At 47.1% G+C, this 21,030-nt stretch overlaps 1 protein-coding gene across 1 annotated transcript in view; it reads left to right on the forward strand.

Annotated features, from left to right (window-relative positions):
* The window catches only part of cntnap2a (contactin associated protein 2a), a 314,072-nt gene that overhangs the window by 100,686 nt on the left and 192,356 nt on the right, over positions 1-21,030 (forward strand). Inside the window, exon 2 of the mRNA XM_030348959.1 lies at positions 16,384-16,494. Coding sequence (XP_030204819.1) covers positions 16,384-16,494 — 111 coding nt within the window. The remainder of the gene's footprint in view (positions 1-16,383; positions 16,495-21,030) is intronic.

The raw sequence follows: 21,030 nt of genomic DNA on the forward strand, positions 1-21,030 counted from the left end.
AGGCACTATTAGCCAAAGTGTATTTCAGATACATGCCTCCAAGTAGGATTCGATTAAAGACATTGGTTTTCAAACCTAGAAGCTTTCATGTGGGAGTCAGTCACAGCAAACACCCGGGATCACCCTAGCCATTGTATATTACACTTGGAGGATAGGGATTAAATCCTTCGGGATTGGATACGTTAGGCTCGATAGCCTTTTATATCCTTGTTTTCTCTCCGAAATGAAACAATTGCAAATCAATGTTTTTGGTGCTATTTCTTCATGACACATCTTGTTCTTCTGTTTAGTTTTGATCTATGGCCACCCTTAAACAGATTGGCTTCCTTCCACCCTGTCATCATTCAGTGCCCTTCTCTTTCTTCTCAACTGTCAATTTCTTCCTCTCTTAGCCAGTCCCTTGTTCACCATCTCTCCTAGCCCTCCTCTGATGCCTCGTGTACTCACCTGCTCAGCAATCTGCGCATCTGTAATCTGATCTAGTCTCTCAGTCTCTCGATCAATCTCTCTCGATCAATCTCTCTCTCTCTCTCTCTCTCTCTCTCTCTCTCTCTCTCTCTCTCTCTCTCTCTCTCTCTCTCTCTCTCTCTCTCTCTCTCTCTCTCTCTCTCTCTCTCTCTCTCTCTCTCTCTCGATCAATCTCTCTCTCTCTCGATCTCTCTCTCTCGATCAATCTCTCTCTCTCTCTCTCTCTCTCTCTCCTGCTCCTCTCCCATCTGCAGTACCACTGCAGTTCTATCAATCACACACACAGACATACACACACACACACACGCCCAAATACAGTTGTGCGCACACACGATTTTTTGTTTGCAATAAAAGAGTTTATTGCAACAGGACGGAGAACCAAGATCTGTTGTGATAGGCACAAACAAATCCATGCCTGTACACACACAAATTTGCAAATATGCGCAAATGCACGCACACATATAAACATGCACATATTTTATGTTCACACACATGCAGCACACCATCAAATACATATAGTTGAGCACAGCCCACTGGGGTATTAATTATTTTCAAATGTGTTCACATTATTCAAATCCCGAACTATCTCTATGGATCTTTCTTTCTCAGTGGACGCGCCCTATTAAGAGAGGAAGAGAGTGTGTTGCTGTGAGATTGAACGTACTGTATGTGTGTTTGAGTTGGGGTGGGGCGGCCAGGGGATTATTGAACTACTGACTTAAGGTAACCAATCACAGGAACAGGAGTGTCAGACAGTCCTAAAGTGGGGAAAACCCCTGCAGCGATATTGACATTGTAACACTCATATTACAACAGTGAGGACCATATTTCTTCAAATACAATCCATGTTATTAATGCTGGAGGGGACGTTCCCATTAATGATCAATGCATTGTCATCGATCTGCCAGGTCAAAGCACGTGACTTTGTGTGCTTTCATCCAGATGCAAGCAATTCATTGTTTTCCCTGTCAGAATGAAGCTTACCATGTGTTTAAAGCCATTGCCCTGGCATATTTTCAGTAACCTTCATTTGAATGCATCAATTGACAAATTTGAATACCGTAGGACTGATCTGAATAATCAGAATAATGTCATTTGAGGGAAGGATAGTGTCATGTAAGGGGGTTTGATTCCCAGTCAAAGGGGTCTGGGTCGGAGCCCCAGTGTCTGCATTCTAACTGTAGACATCCTCGAGCAATGCGCCCTTAAACCTACCGGCTCCATAATGACTTGAGTCTGTAGTCACTGTAAGTCCCTTTGGGCTTAGGACGTTTTTCTGCTTCATCAGAGAGCACTTTGGATAAAAGCGTCTGCTTAAATAGTTAATAGCAATGTCAACAAAATGGGTCTGCTCTTAAAGCAAGGTGTTGGGTATGTATAAAAGAAGAAACGTAAATGGAATCTGACCCTAATATAACGCCATAAACAATCCTTAGTTAATTTTTTCTTCAAGGATTAACCTCGGATTTTCCTCAGTTGAGTGCAAGCACAAAACCGCCAGACTTTAGAAGTTTACGCCTCTCAACATGAAAAGCTACTGTGACTTAAATGAAAAAGAAGAAAATAAATAATTTAGACGCCATATTTTTCAAAGCCTTAAACTACATTTTTTTCCCCCAACCCCATTTCCTGGTGTGTGTTTTGTAGATTGCCAGGCGTATAGCTAATGAGAGGAGAGAGAGTAAATTGTCTCCATTTGTTCCACCTCAGAGTGGTATTTGAGAATGAATCATCTTTAATTACCAGGGAAGCTGGCGCAGAGCACTGTTGTTTAATAAATGAAGGTGGCAGTGCAAGTTCAACAACAATGCAAGGCTGATGTTTAAGTAACATCAATATTTAAGCTGTGTTTGGCTCTCTCTCTCTCTCTCTCTCTCTCTCTCTCTCTCTCTCTCTCTCTCTCTCTCTCTCTCTCTCTCTCTCTCTCTCTCTCTCTCTCTCTCTCTCTCTCCTAGTGTGTTCCTCGATGGCGTCTGACATGGCCACAGACATAATTTGTTTTCGAAACCGTGCCGATCAGTTCCGCATGGCTGCACCCATCGTCAATCTTAGGAGACTGTATATTTGGGAGTGTGTGTGCGTGTGTGTGTGTTTGTGAGAACAGCCTTTGTTATTTTTTCCTACAGTAACATGGGTGTTTTTCCTTTGTGAACGATTAACATATTTTGTCTATGGACGCGGTTGTATAGCTTCATTGTGTAGCTTCCTGTTTATTTAAATGTGGGAGTGAAGGGCCCCAAACCAATACTGATCTTCCCCTGAACCCTGGGGTCCACAATCCTCGCTCTCCCCAAAGAAGGTGTTGTTGAAGGTACGATTGGACCTTGATTTTCTTCCAGTTTTTTCATTGCCGGCTTTGACAAGATGCAATAAGGGCCCCCTTTGTGCACTGCTTTGCATGTTTGCAAATCAGTAACTTCAGGGAAGAAACTTTTATCCGTGGCAGGCGACTCAAAGTGAATATCCTCCCTGGTATAATTAGGGAGTGTGTATAGAAGGAGTTAGGCCTTTTTTGCGCATGGATGGTTACAGGTAGGCTGGGGAAAGCTATGAAACTTTCTGGATATCATATTGTCTGTTTGTTTAACTGTAAATAAATCCATAGTGTTGTTTCTTTCTGAATGCCTCAAGTATCGTGTTATTTTATCTCTCACTGGACTTTTTTTCATTTTCCTCACTCTCTCTACCTCCCTCTCTGTTTATCCTTGTTTCTTGTTTTTCGTTCCTCCTCGTCTCTCACCCTCTCCTCTTCTCTCTCTCTCTCTCGCTCTCTCTCTCTCTCTCTCTCCCTCTCTCTCTCTCTCTCTCTCTCTCTCTCTCGCTCTCTCTCTCTAGTAACACTCTCCCTTAACAGCTTCACAAAAGTCTGCACATTCTATGCACTCCCCTAGTCACTCCTCAGCCTCCTCATTAACGGCAATCCTCCTTCACCCCTCCACACACACACGCACGCACGCACGCACGCACGCACACACACACACTGCCACTCTCCCTCCCACTCTCTCTCCACTACAGAGCCTTTACACCTTACAGCTGAGCTCCACTCATCGGGGGCAATCGTCGCCACCCGGCCCTTCCTTCTGAAAATAATTGCGCATGGTGGTTTGGTGTGCGTGACGGATGTGCAGAAGAGAGTGTGCACGAGAGGGAGAGCGAGAGGGCTGAGGGACAGAGGCAGGGAAGTAAGAATGAAAGAAAGAAACAGAGGAGAGCAGGGAGACTGAAAGCGTGCGAGAGAGAGGGGGACAGAGACAGATGAAGAATGGTGAAGGAATGTGATGGAGAGGAGATTAAGTGGGAGGAGGAGGGAGTTGATGGGGTCCAAGGGGGACTGGAAGACAACTCAAGGAGAAAAGTTTAACAGATATAGCACAGGAAGAAGAGACAAAAACAAAATAAATAGTTAAAGGGACGAGCTCCGGTTGCTTGGAGAGTGAGGTTGGCAGCCTGTGATGCCCACCCAACCTGCAGGATCCAGGAACAAATTTCGCCACATTCCCTAATCCTCATCATTAGCACGTTACGGTAGTAATCTCCACTGGAAAGCCCAGGACGTTGTTAGCATCCTAGCGGCCCAGAAACATCAGTTATGACGCGATAAGCAAACAACACTCAGCGCTTTATTGCCCTGGTGCAAACAAAGCGAGCTCCCGTAAGCCATGTTTTGCGACGACGCCCTGGCCTTGAGAGATGCTAATTCCCGCTAGCGCTGGCAGGTGTTAGCGAATGGGAGAACAATGCTAAGTCCCAGCCGGCCAACCCCAACCCTGGCTGGGGTTTAGCACGTCTCTTGTTTGCAAAGTCTGCCAAGACTGACGAACACACACACGCCTGTACACACACACACACACACACACACACACGTACACAGCCGCACATTCTCATGCAGTACACATATATGCACATCCACATGCATTCATTATCTCCCCCACTTTCTCAGTCGCTCACACATTCATGCTCACACTCACACACTCACACGCACACTCCCGCCTATACACACTCACACACACACACACACACAAAGCCGCAAATACACACACACACACACACGCACACGCACACAGCCCCAGTTTCCTATTAACCTGTGTGAGCCCCTGCACTGTGGAGAGTAAACCCTAATTTCTCAGCCCCTGGTGGCTATTGGAGCTGAAGGTCACCGGGCTGATGGAGTTCACTTCTAATTACTGTTAGACTTGCCTCCAGGAGCTAATAGTTGTGCGCATGCATTCATGTGTGTGTGTGGGTCTGTGTGTGCATGTGCTTTGAGACAGTGCAAGTATGAAGAAGCATGTGTGCGTGTGTGTGTTCCCTGGGCACATTTTTAAGTGACAGTGTCAGTACTGTATCAGTCTTTACCATTCCTCTGAAGCTCTCTTATAAATGTAAGGTATGACATTTTAACCTCAGTACCTGAGGATTGAACTACGGCAGACCTCATGTCTTTAGCTGCCCTCCCCCCTGAACACCCGTCTTCCCTTAAAATCTTCATCTTCTGTATCATCCTTCTTGTCTCGCTCCATCAGTCCTTCTGTGGGTGTATGGGTTGGGTGTCCCTTGCCTCCCCATTCATCTTCTTCTTGATGCCCGACGTCTCTCACAATGTTTGCTATCCTTCTTAACCTACGCCCCCATCCCTCGTACCACACACTCGCCCCCCCCATCCCCATCCCCAGCCCAGGCCGGCACTGGCCACTTCGTAGTGCCTGGAAGTGTCTGAGGTGGGCAGCACTTATCGATCACAGGATTACAGGAACAGACTTCAGTCCAGCAAGTCCTCCTCTCTCTCTCTCTCTCTCTCTCTCTCTCTCTCTCTCTCTCTCTCTCTCTCTCTCTCTCTCTCTCTCTCTCTCTCTCTCTCTAGCCTCTCTCTCTCTCTCTCTCTCTCTCTCTCTCTCTCTCTCTCTCTCTCTCTCTCTCTCTCCTCTCTCTCTCTCTCTCTCTCTCTCTCTCTCTCTCTCTCTCTCTCTCTCTCTGTCTCTCTCTCTCTCTCTCTCTCTCTCTCTCTCTCTCTCTCTCTCTCTCTCTCTCTCTCTCTCTCTCTCTCTCTCTCTGGGCCTAAGTGTGAGATAATACATGTACACAGGCCCTTCTCAGTGCCAGTGGGCTCTCCATGAATCGCTAATGACTGCCTCTAACACCCTCGCCCTGCCAGCCATGCAAAGTCCTACCCTTGGCGGTAACAAGGGAGAGAGAACCAGCTAAGCACTGGGGGGGAAAGAGCGAGAGTCAAAGCCAAGAAACGATCAAGGCAAATATGCGTGTGCCTATGCATGTTTGTATTATGTACGGTGTGTGTATGTGTGCGTGCCTGTTGGTGTCTGTGCGTAAATGTGTCTGTGCACGTGTATGCATTCATACATTTGCTTGTGTGTGCGTGTGTGTGTGTACATCCATGTATTTGTGTGTGTGTGTGTGTGTGTGTGTGTGTGCGCGATGCAAACATGTGCGTCTATGTATGTTTTTGTGCAAGTGTGTGCAATCTATGTGGGTGTGTGCGCATCATTGTGCTTCTGCCTGTGGGTGCGGGTGCATGCATTGAGCGTTGAGCCTGAAGGCATGCACTGTGATATCAATGCACACTCTTCTCCTCCCTTTATATTTCCCCCTCCCTCTTCCCCTGTTTCCTTCTACTACCAGTCTTTCACTGCCACTGCCATATTGGATCTCAGCGGGGGCAGAGCCTACTGCGACAAAGGGGCCGGAAGTATCAGTGGAGAGGAAAAAGGCAGCAACATTTTGGGTTGCTAATCATGTTGGAAGCACACAGTGGATCTAAAGGAGTGCTCTAAAGTAGGGGGAATCGGACACCGCTGAGTCTTGTTGATACGGCTTGGCAGTTTATCAGCACATTGTTTTAATGTTGCTGACATTTGCAGAAGGGGGAAGACAGAATGGCACCGTTTTTTTTGCTTGGTTTTTAAGGGTTTATATGGCCACTATCTTCCCTGTACAATTGACTAAATTGGATCTTGGTTGTTTTCCAATACCGTAGTATGGCAAGTAGGGCAAATATGCATACATACAAACTCGTATGCAATCAAGCAGGCCCAAAAAAAACATATGCACACAAGCACAAATACCTCACATAGACATAGTCGTTTGCTCACACACAAGGGTCAAATAAATACACAAATTCCGTCACATTCACAAGCACATACGCACACACTGAAAGAAAGAGAAGTAGAAAAGAGTGATAAATGGATATATTTAAATTGTATGATTTGATATACCAGTTCATTGTAAACGAGAGACAATTTCACACATGGCATCCCATGATGTACAATGCAGTGTGTGTGTGTGTGTGTGTGTGTGTGTGTGTGTGTGTGTGTGTGTGTGTGTGTGTGTGTGTGTGTGTGTGTGTGTGTGTGTGTAAGAGATGTTTATGTTTATTTCAAGAATTCAGCAATTTTGTGTTAACAAACAGTTTGAAAAGTAATGTCTAAATCCCATACCGTATGCGCATCTGCAGAATGTTATCCCAAATCCAAATGTAGGGATTTATCTTGAGAATTATATCATAGAAAAAAATAGAAAATAGAAAATTAGATCATAGAAAATGATTTGTTTATTTTTCCCCAACAAGAAAAACATCTGTTGGTCGATGGACAGGCAATTTGTGTGAGCATGAAAACAAACTTTCAGCTTTTTATTGTTTCATTCGGAAATAAGAAAAAATAGATCAATTGACGCTACCCATGTCCTTAAACTTGTTCAAGCTTATTAACATGCTTTAGGAAGAGCTGTGTACCGCATACAGAGATTTGCCCCCAAGACAATGCCAAATTGAAATCCATTAGGGTCATCAAGGGTATATACAGGTATAGATTAACTCTCCACTTCATTCTCTGGGTTTGAGAGTGAATAGGGTTCGCACCTTTTATACCTAGCTATACCTGGGTCAGGAAGGCATGGTAACACACTCAAACCCACTGCCTTTAAGGTTTAAAAACAAACATAAAACACACATTTAAAATAACTTAAAGGATTTGGCTTGTTTGTTAAGACCCAAGGTAAAGTGGTTAACATTGTCTGTTTCTATGTTTTGATCAACTCAACCCCAGTCATGGTTTTACATGCGTTCCGAATCGGTCAGTTGACGAGCCATGGACATTCTATTCCATGCTATTAAATTGTTTAACAGCTCCCATAGTGGTATCTATGTTTTGTCCATAAGTGCAACCAAACTGCCCTGGCTAGGTACTTTGCTCCATTAGTGCCAAAGAACAAATCCCCAAGTTTCGATTCTGTGTTTATTATACGCCACTGCACAAAACTCGGAGACTGAGTGGAAACACATTAGAATTCTGAGCTATGGAGGTGGCTGTGTTTTAGGCAGCGTTATAAATCTGCATTCTTAGTACAGAGCAACATTTCAATATTATAGATAAACCTTTATTTTCTTGACTGTCCCGGCGGATCGATGTATGTCACGTCTGTATGCCTCCTGAATCGCTCCCACTACGCCGTTCTGATTTCAATTGCCCCTGCAGAGGACTCGAGTTCACACAAGTCCGGTGGATCGGGTCCAAACGCTGTCGTTTCATTAAACACGTCAGTGTCTGTGTCAGTCTTTGTGTAATAAGGGAAGTGCTGAATTCTGGATACAGCGTTCAGTTGGTAGCACAACACACAGCCACTATCTTCGCTCAAAATCCTAGATTTGCGCCTCTCGGTGTCCACATCTGTGGGCATGCCCTGTGGCGTGCTAACACAGAATCTAAACTAGTGGATTTGTTTGTTTGTGGGCACTGTTGGAGAAAGCTTGCCAGCCAGGGCTGTTCTTATGCGTTCACTTGTGTTGGACACAAGAAAGATCTAGCTATGGGTGCTGCGAAACACTTTTTTTGGAATAGAGTTCATGTCAATAGCTAGCCAACAAGAGAATTTTGGAGCATACCTACACCTCACGGTGGGTTTGGTAAAACCAAAATCATGGCTTATCGCTGTTTCCATAGTGGTAGCATATCGGCCCAATCCCTTATAAACGCTTTATCATTTTCTTACCACTAGATGACGGGCAGTACACTTCAACCGCAGCGTCTAGAGTTCCATCCATTGTTCCTCCATTGACCATGATTCAACAGCATCGCTTCTGCTTTGGCGACATTATTTGGAATTCATATGCAGTGCGTACATTGGTTGAAAGTACCAAGAACGTTGACCCTGTGGCGGCGGTCAGCCAGCGCTAAAGGCAAGGTTGAATTATCGATAAAAACAGAGAATAAAAAAATGGTGTTGCTGCTGGTACAGAGTTATACAGCACAATGACACACGTGAAAGAAAATATTTGTTAGGATTTATAAAGGTTGATTTGGCCTTCACCATTTAAAATAGATATTTCAAAGGGTCTACGTGAATCTTTTCAAAAAGACGACGTATAAACTATATAAACAGTGGACAAATGTATAAAGCCCTTATGGAAACCCAACAGTCTGACTCTCACAAGGAAAAAATTGAAAAATAATAAGATGTATTGTACACTTTATTATCACAAGTAACATGTTTGTAATTAGGAGCTGTGTGCCACACTACGTGCCCGTAATAGACCTCACTTTAAAAATAAACATTAAAAAAATATGGCAAAAAAATAAAAAACGGAATAATACAGCTGTAATTCATTCCATCTGTTCGCTAAGATATGTGGATATTTAATTTGACGGTTGCAAAAAAAACAACAACACTGTAATGAGCTGAATTTATGAAGTTGCCATCATAGATTCATACAGACGTGTGTAAGTGCAAGTCACCGCAGGGGGCCATTATGCACAGCACTTACGATCCCAGCGGGGAGTCTATTGGGCTCATCGGAGGCCAAATATTTAGACGGAAGAAAAAACCGACTTGCACTGATACACAACCACATACACACACACACACACAGACACAGACACACAGACACACATACAAAGATACACACACACATACACACCCACACACACACAGACAAAGATGCATACACACACACACACGCGCGCGCGCACCGCACCACATACCTAATCCACAGTATTCAGCTAATCTTTCCAGGTCTTTCCGGGTCAAAAAGCTGTATTATTCCTCGGATTTCCCTCACTCAGGTCGGACTACCAGGTCCTCCTCCCGGCCGTTTGAAGAGGGTGGTCAAGGAGAACGGAGATGGGTGGGAGTCAGCTGTGTCGGCTGAGTAGGTTATGAAGGTTATAATGTAGCCGTTTTTTACCACACAAAAAACACACTGGACACACAAACACAATACGCACACATAATGAAACACCCACACACAATGTAAACACACATACACATAATGAAACACCATCACACTCATATTGAAACAAACACACACACACAAACATACACACACACACACACAAACACACACCCACCGTCATGCCAGTGATATCAGTCAAAGGCAGTGGGTTCTGCTCAACGGGGTCCTGAAAAAGATCAGTCCTAGGTGAGAGCTCAATGAATCAGGCGGGCCAAACGGATTGGTGTTGGCATCGAGAGCCGTCCAGCCAGGCAAGGCGCCACCGAGGGAATGGGGAGGAGGTGGGGGCGGAAATGGATGGGTGAAAGATGATGGAAAATTGGACGAGGAAAGACTGCTGTAGTTCACACAGATTTCCTTCTCCCTGTCTTTCTCCTGCTGTTACTCTCTCTCTTTCTCTGTCCCCCCTTCTCTCTCTCTCTCTCTCTCTCTCTCTCTCTATCTGTCTCTCTCTCTGTCTCTCTCTCTCTCTCTCTCTCTCTCTCTCTCTCTCTCTCTCTCTCTCTCTCTCTCTCTCTCTCTCTCTCTCTCTCTCTGTCTTTCCCGCTCTATTTCTCTGACATGCACAGCTGTTTTCTGAGGGGCGAGTGTCAAGCTCGCCCATCCACCAGTGCGCCCATCCACCAATTAGCATCTGGCAAAGAAACCATTCTTAACACATACCAGCAAGCAGTGCAGCAGAGTTGTGCGTGTGTGAATGCGCGTGTGTATTTGCCTGTCGATCATGCAACGGGCCGCGCACAGGGCATTGCAGTCGCATATGCAATAGCGACGTGGCACGCACGCACACAAAACACACAAATGAACAAATTCAAAATCCTTCCATTGTCGAGCCTTCATTGTTTCCTGAGATTCGTGCGTGTCAGAAAATGGGATGGATTATAAAATGGAGGTGGAATTGCTCGATTCAATAATCACTCCTATTCTGTGACCCACACGTCTGCCTCCCTTCATCTGTCGGTCAAAATACAATTGAACTCTGACTCCTCGCGTCTCCCTCTCCCGGAGGTTCCCCTCCGACGTCGTGCCTCGGAAAAATGCTATGAGATCTTTGTGCGTGTGTGTGTGTGTGTGGGGGGGGGGGGGCTGTGTGTGTGTGTGTGTGTGTGTGTGTGTGTGTGTGTGTATCACTATCACTTTGTTTTCTCCAGATCTTGATATGGATCATGCTATGATGTTTTCTTGGAACGGCTGCAGTTTACTTTACAGCCTTGAAGGTCATAGCTGTGCACACACAACCCCCTACCCCCCCCCCCCCCCCCCCCCCCCCCCCCAGCCCTCCATCATATCTGCACAAAGGGCTTACCACCACTTCACTCCCATGCTGCGCCACTCCGTACTGCCGTGCGACTTGCTCTCTTTTGGCCCTGCACAAGCCCACACGATCACACACCTCCGTTTATCTGCTTATCGAGTGCACGAGCAGCAGCGACCAAAAGTTACCCCAAAAGTGACGGTGCTGAAGACGGAGTGTCTTCCTCAGGGGAGTTCACCGCATTATCCAGAACCCGCTCCGTCGAAAAAGCACCCCCCTCCACCGCCTCCACCTCCAGCTCCTTATCATCTTTCAACCCCCCCCACCCACCCCCCACCACCACCACCACCACCACCCCCACGACTGCCTCACACTGCAGGGCCAGCCTGATGAGCCAGCCTCCCTGCACCCCGTGGATTACCTCGCGACACGGCAAATCACTCATCCCAAGCAGGCCTTTAATTACAGCGGATAAATAATAGATAAACCCACTGTCCCTGGATACAACCCCCCTCCCCTGGCCCCGGGTGCTTCATGGAAAGTTAAATGGGGGTGGCTTTTTGATTTGTCACCGGGGTATTAGAGTGGAAGTGGAGGGAAATGGCACAGGCTGGGTACCCTGGGGTTTCAATGGCTGGTTATTCACTCGTCTCTCTCGTTCAACATGCCTCTCAATTTGCGCGACACTTTTGCACAGCGGTCGCGTAATGTCTGCTCTTTCCAGACGCCCAAAGAGCTATGTAAAATGGCACAACAGTGCGCGCTCCGGTCGTGCTCCCGGAGCACATCATTGTCATTATCGCACCTCTATTCTTCTGGATCAAGTCAAAGTTAAACCCCTGTGTTCATATCAACCTTGCGTTTTTTAGGGTTTTGGATTTTAACAGGGAGAGGGAACCGTTAATGTTTATTGAAGCTGTATTTTTTTGTTGCGGGAGCATCTGGTTTTTCGGCGTCCTCGTAGATCCATCCTCGAAAACCCGGTCCTCCCGGGGAGATGTTGAATGAAACCAGGTGCAAAACACACCTGTAGTCTGTAGCTTTTATCACAAACTCCATTACGGCCATCTGACTGGCATCCGCTCAGACACCGAGTACACTGGCCACATAGGCGTAGGGGGATGGAGATAAAACGTTGATAATTGTAGTCATAAAGTGTAAATGGGCTCAACTATGCAATACATGTTTGCCAGCTGTAGGAAATGCCTCATGAACATTAGTAGAGAAAGAAAAAGTTAAAGAAGTAATCCTTGTGTCGTCTGGAATAACAGCACTTTGTAATTACCGTTGGCAATGCTTAGAGGTTCAATGTCAACGAAGGTCCCCCATAAAATGTATCCCTACTGCTTTAAATGTTTACGACTCTGGACACCGTTATACACTCGGACCCATTAACTGAGTCATTGAGAACGCCCTCCCTGACATCGCCCTGAACGCAGTTTTCTCAAGAGTCTCAAGCCGAGACAGAGGCCTGAGTCGTCCCCTCTGGTCTGTTAAGCCACCATCGTTACCAGACAAGATGCGCCAAAAGCGACATTTGCTCCCATAATTCAATGACTCCGGACTCGGCCAAAGTCCAATGCCAAGGTCTTCATACTGCAGTCTTGTTTCCGCGGAGCCGCAGCCCGAGATGCCAGCTGACAAAGCGAACAAGTTGAGAGTCTCCCTGGCCTTGTTAGATATCTTGTGGCTGCCTCTCTCCTTGAGCTGTTGACTTTATGTTTACCTCTGGACTTGTGGACCCCTTATGTGAAGCGGGGCCAGAACCTGCGGGGGCCCAGGTGATGCTTGTCCAGGTCGTTATTTGTGGCTCATCCCGGTTATCAATCTCACTGGAAGTGTCCCTTGGAATGCTGTGGGGGGGAAGGGGGGGGCTTCAGTACAATTGGGGGGGGGGGGTTGTGATGTGTGTTCCCTCCCCTTCTCTTCTCCTCCTTGGCTTTGTAGACCCTGCCTGTCTCCTCTCTGCTATCGCTCTCCATCTTGTTTTCCCGGTGTCTGTCCCCTGGCCCCCATCGTCTCTCCCTTCCCACCTCCAGCCGTCTTTGCCATTGTTGTGTATTTTTGGTCTGTCTTGTGCCGTGTCATAATGCAAAGCGTGGCACCTCGGTATCTCCCTCCGGGGAGCGCTCTGACATTTGCACTTGGATGTTGCAGTCATTTGCTTTCTCCTTAAGCACCAGAGTACACACATCTCCACGATGCACTTGAGACGTGGGCAAATATCAGCCTGTATCTAATCTTCTAATCTCTCTCTCTGTCTCTCTCTGTCTCCCACTTCTGTCTCCCACCTCTCTCTCTCTCTCTCTCTCTCTCTCTCTCTCTCTCTCTCTCTCTCATCTCTCGTCTCTCCTCTCTCCTCTCTCTCTCTCTCTTTTCCTTCGTAACTCAGTTATATCACATATGCACTCACCATTCGTCCACACTTTCTTCATTCCCATTAAATGGTGTTAAATCCACTGTGTGTGTGTGTGTGTGTGTGTGTGCGTGCATGCATGCTTCTGTGTAGGAGTTAAGTATTCATGGTTTTGTGCCATGACTGTACTTCCGTGGTTATCATAAGGGTAGGTGTTAAAGCAATAGGCGGGAGCCGTCATTGTGTAATATATGAATGCATTATTAATGGAAAAGATGCATTCTGAGATGTTCGTTAAATATTGAACTAGTAACGGAGGAGGACCTCAAGGGATGCAAAACACACCCACACACTCCCACAGATACCCCCCAGCCTCCCCCCCCCCCCCCCCACACACACACCTAACACACACACACACACACACACACACACACACACACACACACACACACACACACACCAGCACACACACCACACACACACACTCGCACACATCATTAGGAATGTAGGCCAGCTGGCTCTTCAGTCAGTTTACACACCACAATGTGGACTGATGAGGGTGGAACGACATGTTTAGCTGTTAACAAGGTCAGTCCGGGACATTGGAATTGCAAGACATTCCTCAGTTTACCTCCGCCAACCCTTGAGATAAGTCACATTTGCTGTTGCTTTGCTAATGTTTTCCGCTTGGCTAGATTAATGTTGGCTGCAGCTACATTGACCAGCCAGAGCGTGAGAGGTCAGGATTTGCACAGACAAAATATGGAAATATGCGTCTGCCATTTATTTACCCTGGTGTTTTTTTTATAATATGTATTCATCATTGGTGTTTAGAACACCAATGTCATCTGATATAGAGCTCTGTATAACATCAACAGAACAACCTCTGCCCAAAGGGAATCATGGAGCCAAGCAATTTTCTCTGCATTTGGCAACTTTAGTGTCGGAAACATGTATAATAATTACCATTGCTATTATTACAGAGCCATTGTATATACTGGTAATGTAGTTTAATGCAAGAAGTACCTTTTCCTGATATAACTTCATAACTTCATTTGAAATTAATTCACCAAATTATTCAAAAACATTATTTCGGAAAAATAAAGGATTCTCTGCACCAAAAATGTGGCACATATTAGTTTAGATTTTGTAGAACAATTGCCCAAAAAAAGAATTCTGTTATTCGTACACCAGTGTCTCCTTGATCTGCAATACTGGAGGGCCCCTACGCGATGAGCAACATCACCCAGAAACAGGGGGAATCGAGATTGTACTTCTCTGCCATCCTATCAGCTTCTGTTCTGCCTCCCTTTCACTAGTCATCACCTCCACCGACTTGCAAACCCATATTCCATTAGCTCTTTGTTGCTGTGTGTTTCCAGTGGACTGTGAGTGTATGTGTGCGTGTGCATGCCTTCCTGCCTGCCTACGTTCAAAAGCTGGGAGGCTTACTCTGTGCCAAGAACCTAACGAGACCGAACAGAAAATGGGTGTGCACACATTTGTGTGTGTGTGTGTGTGTGTGTGTAGGTGTGTCAGTGTGCATGTGCTCTGTGTGCACTTGTATGAGCGCTTGTCCCTTGTCAAATCAGCCGGTGAAGGGAAAATATGGGCTGGGGTTCTGCGCCAGGAGGCAATCCATTTCACCTGCATATGGGCAGAAACAACACTCAGCGCATTCCCATGCACGCCAATGGCTCTCTGATGGTGTTCCTCTTGCCCTCCACTGCCTCATCTCAGCCCCCCCGCCCCCCTCAGTAATACGTCGAAGGAGTCCGCGCCCCGAAAGGTCAACACGGACCAAGTCGACTTCAAACCACTGTATGGGGAGGAGTACACGCACACTAGAACACGTGCACTAGATAGAACACAAAAAGCACCCACTACGACGTACCCACTAAAACACACAAGCTAGAACTCACAAAAGCCCGCGCACACGCACACACACTCCCACAATGGTGAGGAAACACCTCTGGACTCTGCTACATGTACCTGGGAGCACTCACTAAATCACTCACACACACACACACACACACACACACACACACACACACACACACACACACACACACACACACACACACACACACACACACACACACACACACACTGACCTGCTTTGCGGGGCATGACCAGCGATAAGAGGCAGTCAATCGCTCCCTGACAGACCCTTCACCATGCCTCTGTGTGGTGGAAGAGGCGTGTTTCTGTGTGTATGTGTTTGTGCTTCTGTGTGTGTGTTGTAAGTAACTAACGTTTGCTTCTTACGGGATAGACTTGTGCATGAGTGTGTTTCTGCTGTATGCGTACGTTTGTGTGTGTGTGTGTGTGTGTGTGTACTTCTGCATGTGTGTGCGCGCGAGTCAGTATGGTATTACACGTTTCTTTGTTTGTGTGTGTACGGTCAAAAGAGAGAATAAGAGACTGGTTCTGCTAGCGAAGGCTATTTTTGGGTTGTCCTCGCATCAGCGCGTGTCCCGCCCCAGCGTCTCACAACGCCGAGCCCCAGCCCGTGGCATGCATGGCTTCCCACGGGAGATAGCCCGATGGTGACGCGGGGGTCATGGCAACCAGTAGTGCCACACCCCTCCCCCCTCCCACCCCCTCATTCCCCCCCCCCCCCCTCCCCCCCGCGCCTCAGCTCCTTGGATCCGTTGCTCATGAAGCCGGACAGACGGAAATAACAGCAGCACAACCATCGTCGTCTTCTTTTTAATTTTTCCACTTGTTAATTCCCAACGAGGTCACGGCATTCCAAGGTTTACCAATCTCACATATTGGGGCTTGAATACACCTTGCTTTGATACCTTGTGTATTATCTGGCAAGACAAGTAGGGGAATACTTTAAATGAATCCATTCACGGAGAAAATAAACGTCAAAGTAACCATGAATTTTTGAGTGATTCATCTTTAAATTACGATGAAAAGTAATTATTATTGACGGTTATCTTGTTTTCTCTCTCTCTCTCTTTCTCCCTCTTCCCCTCCCTACCTCTCCCTCTCTCACTCTCTCTCTCTCTCTCTCTCTCTCTCTCGCTCTCTCTCTCGCTCTCCCGGCAGAGAAGTGTGATGAGGCTCTTGCGTCCCCACTCCCCCACACTGCCTTCACCAGCTCGTCCGTCTTCACCAACGGATACGCGCCTGGCTACGCTAAGCTCAACAGGAGAGGAGGTAGGAACGCACGCAGGAGCGCGCGCACACGCGCGCGCAGCACACACACACACACACACACACACACACACACACACACACACACACACACACACACACACACACACACACACACACACACACACACACACACACACAATGCAAACACACGACACAAACACACAATGCAAAATCACACGCACAAACACACACATGCAAAATCACACACACACACACACACACACAGGTGTGCTTGTGTAGATGGACAGAAAGCATCCACGCAAACGTACAAATGCATAGACAAAGGATGCACCCACACAAACGCACACAAATGCACAAAAAACACAGCTATACGGTTGCACACACACTCATAAAGACACAGAAACACATCCCCCTCCCTCCCCCACACACACACACACACACACACACACACACACACACACACACACACACACACACACACACACACACACACACACACACACACACACACACACACACACATCCACCACAAGAAAAAGGCCAAAAGGTACACACACTTGTTTCTCTTACTTGACATTTAACACTGACCTAAAGGCCCGAGCACAGCACGCCCTGAGTCTGCTCCTCCCTTCGGTTAGCCCTCACTCTCACAACCTCCTCTCATCCCCCGTTGCTTATAACACCCTCTCTCTCTTTCTCTCTCTCTCTCTCGCTCTGTCTCTCTGTCTCTCTGTCTCTCTGTCTCTCTGTCTCTCTGTCTCTCTCTCTCTCTCTCTCTCTCTCTCTCTCTCTCTCTCTCTCTCTCTCTCTCTCTCTGTCTCTCTGTCTCTCTCTCTCTCTCTCTGTCTCTCTCTCTGTCTCTCTCTTTCTCTCTCTCCCCCTCTCCCTCTTGCTCTCCTTCCCCCCCCCCCCCCCCCCCCCCTCTCTCCCTCCATCTTTCTCTACCCACCTATCCATCTGCTCATCTCGGCATCTGGTTATTACCTTGGTGACTCAGACTAAAGCCCTTTTTACTGCACTCCATAGTATTGAGAGAGAGAGAGAGAGAGAGAGAGAGAGAGAGAGAGAGAGAGAGAGAGAGAGAAGAGGAGAGGGGGAGAGAGAGAGAGAGAGGGGGAGAGAGAGAGAGAGGGGGAGAGAGAGGGAGAGAGAGAGAGAAAGACAGAGAGGGAGAGTGATAGAGATTGATAGAGGGAGTGCGGAGAGAGGGGGAGAGAAGAGAGAGCGGTACAGATGACATCGCTCTGTGTTTATACATGTCATATTTCACGTGTTAATAAAGTCGCCGTGCAGCCTAAGCAGGGACGGTGGCGCGCAGCCGGCCTCTTAGCCTGGTGTTTGATCACCCACCCTCGGCCCCTCCTCTCCCTTTAAAGAGGGAGGGCTCCTGGGCACGCCGCGCTGAGGAGGGGGAGGGAGGGTGAGAGGTGGAGAGGCGGAGGAAGGGAGGAAGCAGAGGGAGATGGGAAGGGAGGGAGGGAAGAAAGGGAGGGAGGGAGAAGGGCAGGGGGAGGGACAGGGGAAGGGAGCGAGGGAGGGGAGAAGGAAGAAAGAAAGGGAGGGAGATGGGAAAGGGGGGAGGAACAGAGAAAGGGAGGGTGGGAGGATGGAGGGAAGAAGGAAGAGAGGAAGGGGCGGAGAACGGAAGGAAGGCTGTGAGGGAGGAGAAGGGGAAGGAATAAATAAAAAGGGTAAAGATGGATGGGAGATAAGTAGTATTTATACGGCTTGCTTCCAGCTGACACATCCAACAATTAATGGGGCACTGTGTTTTAATTATGCTCATTATTTATTTAACATATTTTTTTCTATTTATATACTTATCAGCCATAGTGTGCAAAATGTAATCGTGTATATGAATTGGCCTTGATTTCTCCAAGTAAGTGTGACAAAAATAGTATATGCTGAGATAATTACATCATATGGGGGATAATGATGTACAAACAGGTGTTCTAACAGTGCCGGCTCCGAGCTCTTGAAGCGGTGCAGAGAACGAGCTCATTCCCAGCCCCGAGTTAGCGCTGCCCCTCCCACAGTCGCCCACGCTGCACGCTCAATGATTGGTAATCACAGCGCCTCACCGCGGCTCCTGCTCGGCCATGCGCATTTATATCTCACTGATGCCTTTCCAAACGCCCATCACCGCCGAGAAAAATGCCCCCCTTGCATTGAGCTCCTTCTCCCAGCTTCGCAGAAATGACAAGGGGGGTGCCTTTGCTAACGGGATGACAGTCTGCTGGAAGTGAGAGGAGACATTCTTTTTTCTTTTTTTTTTACCCAGAATACACCTCAGAGTATCATGAAATACACAGTTACCCAGAGCCAGGGACAAATCCTGACGAAGCACCTAAAACTGGAACACGGGTTCCAGAATAGCCTCAATTATAAATGTTGACCAATGAAGTGGTTACAGCGTCCTCCTTTTTTGTCCGCCGACAGGAGACAGATAAGATTGTCTCCTGCGTCGCACCGTACGACCATTGCGGTGTCCGTGATGAAGTCATCGCCTCATTAGCATTATTTTCTACAACAGGACAGGTAGAGATATATACAAAGAAAATTGAAATAATAAGAGACCGATGGAGAGAGTAAGGAGAAGTTTGGCTGAGGCATACAGAGTTTTTATTTGAGCACAATGGAGGAAAGGATGAGGACACTTGCTGGTGTGAACAGTGGAATTGAAGCTGCATTGATTGGATTGTGACCATCGCTGACCTTTTCCCGGGCATTCCCTCCTTCGGCAGCTGCTCTCTCTTTCTCTTAATTCTCGGCTGAAAAGGATCATAACGTCGGAGAAGAGGCTCCAGCGGCATTATGCTTCTCTGTCAGCTACTCAAACGGAATTTGTTATCTGTCTGAATCAATAAGTGTGTTCAGAAGAGGATGTGCTTACATACCCGAGAAAGTGAGGGTTAGTCCGGGAGACGGGTTTGAAGAAAAAGTTGTCTTTCCTCTTTCGCTTTTTTCCCATCCAAGTCTTTGACAAGGCACAGGCTCCCACTCCACACTTTCCCATTATAATCATCACATCTTTCTGTTGTGTTGGCAGGGTATGACTTCGCCAGGGTGTCTGTCTCGTTCACACACAGATAAATAAACCGCTCACCAACACAATGCAGCAGACATGGCTGGCTGATAACGACAGATATCACAGGAATTCTATCATTATAATCATATATCATCCCAAGCTAAATTCAACTGTGACAGCTCATTAAAAAACGTTTTAGCGAATACACTCTCGTTAAAAGGCATTTACTAAGCCGGGTATAACTCAAAGCACACAAACACATAATACTGATCAATTGCAATGCTGCAATGATATCAATACAGGAATAGCAATCAGTTTGTTTTCTCCCTACATATACTTATACCCGATGAGCAAGCATTCACACTCACACCTCATTCATTCCCTCATTGTAACCACAACATTTCCCATGCAAAATCTCTAAAACGCGTCTTCTAGCTTGAAGTACATAGGAATGCTAGCAACCATCCCACGTACACATACACACATGGGTGTTTGGCAGAGTCACCCCTAGCATCTGGTGCACTGCAGCCAAAGGCGCCGCCGGTGCTGCGCATTTCCACTGATAAGCCAACCTGCTGCCGTCTTCCAACACCGCACAACAGAGGAGAGTCACAAAATCAATGGGACACAGAGCTCATATTAAGCCGGTGTTGTGAATGCTGACAGCTATTAGATTAGCTTTAGCGCAGCGAGCATGTGTGCGCATGTGCGTGTTAATTTGTGTGTCTGTGCCTCTGTGCGTGTGCATGTTAGTGTGTACACTTTTGTGTGTGTTTGTGTATGTGTGTGTGTGTGTGTGTAGACACGTGTGTACGCTGGCAAACATGTGTGTTTATATGTGCACACCTGTGTTTATGTGCATGCTTGCATGTATTTGTGTGTGTGTGTGTGTGTGTGTGTGTGTGTGTGTGTGTGTGTGTCTGTGTGTCTGTGTGTCTGTGTGTGTCTGTGTGCGCATGCACGCAAGGTAAATGATACACTGATGATTTTCCGGAAGGCAGCCTTCTGTTGTATCTGCTGTATAGCAGCCTGCCACCAGCACCCCGCCATCTAACTGCTGCCACTTTGTCTTCACACCACTGTGCACGTGTGTGTGTGTGTGTGTGTGTGTGTGTGTGTGTGTGTGTGTGTGCATGCGCATCCATTTCATGGATCCATACGGGAGGTGTAGGTTTGTTTAACCACTTTGCGGATCTAGCGATTCAAAATGCATTCCTCCCAATCCAACCATCATCCTCCCGATGCATCCGATCAATAATTCTCCGCTCCGGGGCCTGGGGGAGTCCAAGCGGAGGCTGTTCTCCCGGTTTGGGCTTAATTTCCTCGATGCTACTTCATTGCTGTACTGTTGCTGAAGCTTTTGGTTTTCAGCTTGTTTCTTTCATCCAACACCACAATCGCGGGCCAAACCGTTTCCTTTTGTTTTCATGAACAATAGCGTGAGGCTTGCACAGAGCAAGGCGAGGCGGCTGGTGGAAATGAAATGGAATTCTTGTAAGAGCGGGAATAATAATGCAATAAAAGCGCCTCATGCCATTACTCAAGGT

The sequence above is a fragment of the Gadus morhua genome, chromosome 23, assembly GCF_902167405.1.
Source record: "Gadus morhua chromosome 23, gadMor3.0, whole genome shotgun sequence".
NCBI classification, from domain to species: domain Eukaryota; kingdom Metazoa; phylum Chordata; class Actinopteri; order Gadiformes; family Gadidae; genus Gadus; species Gadus morhua.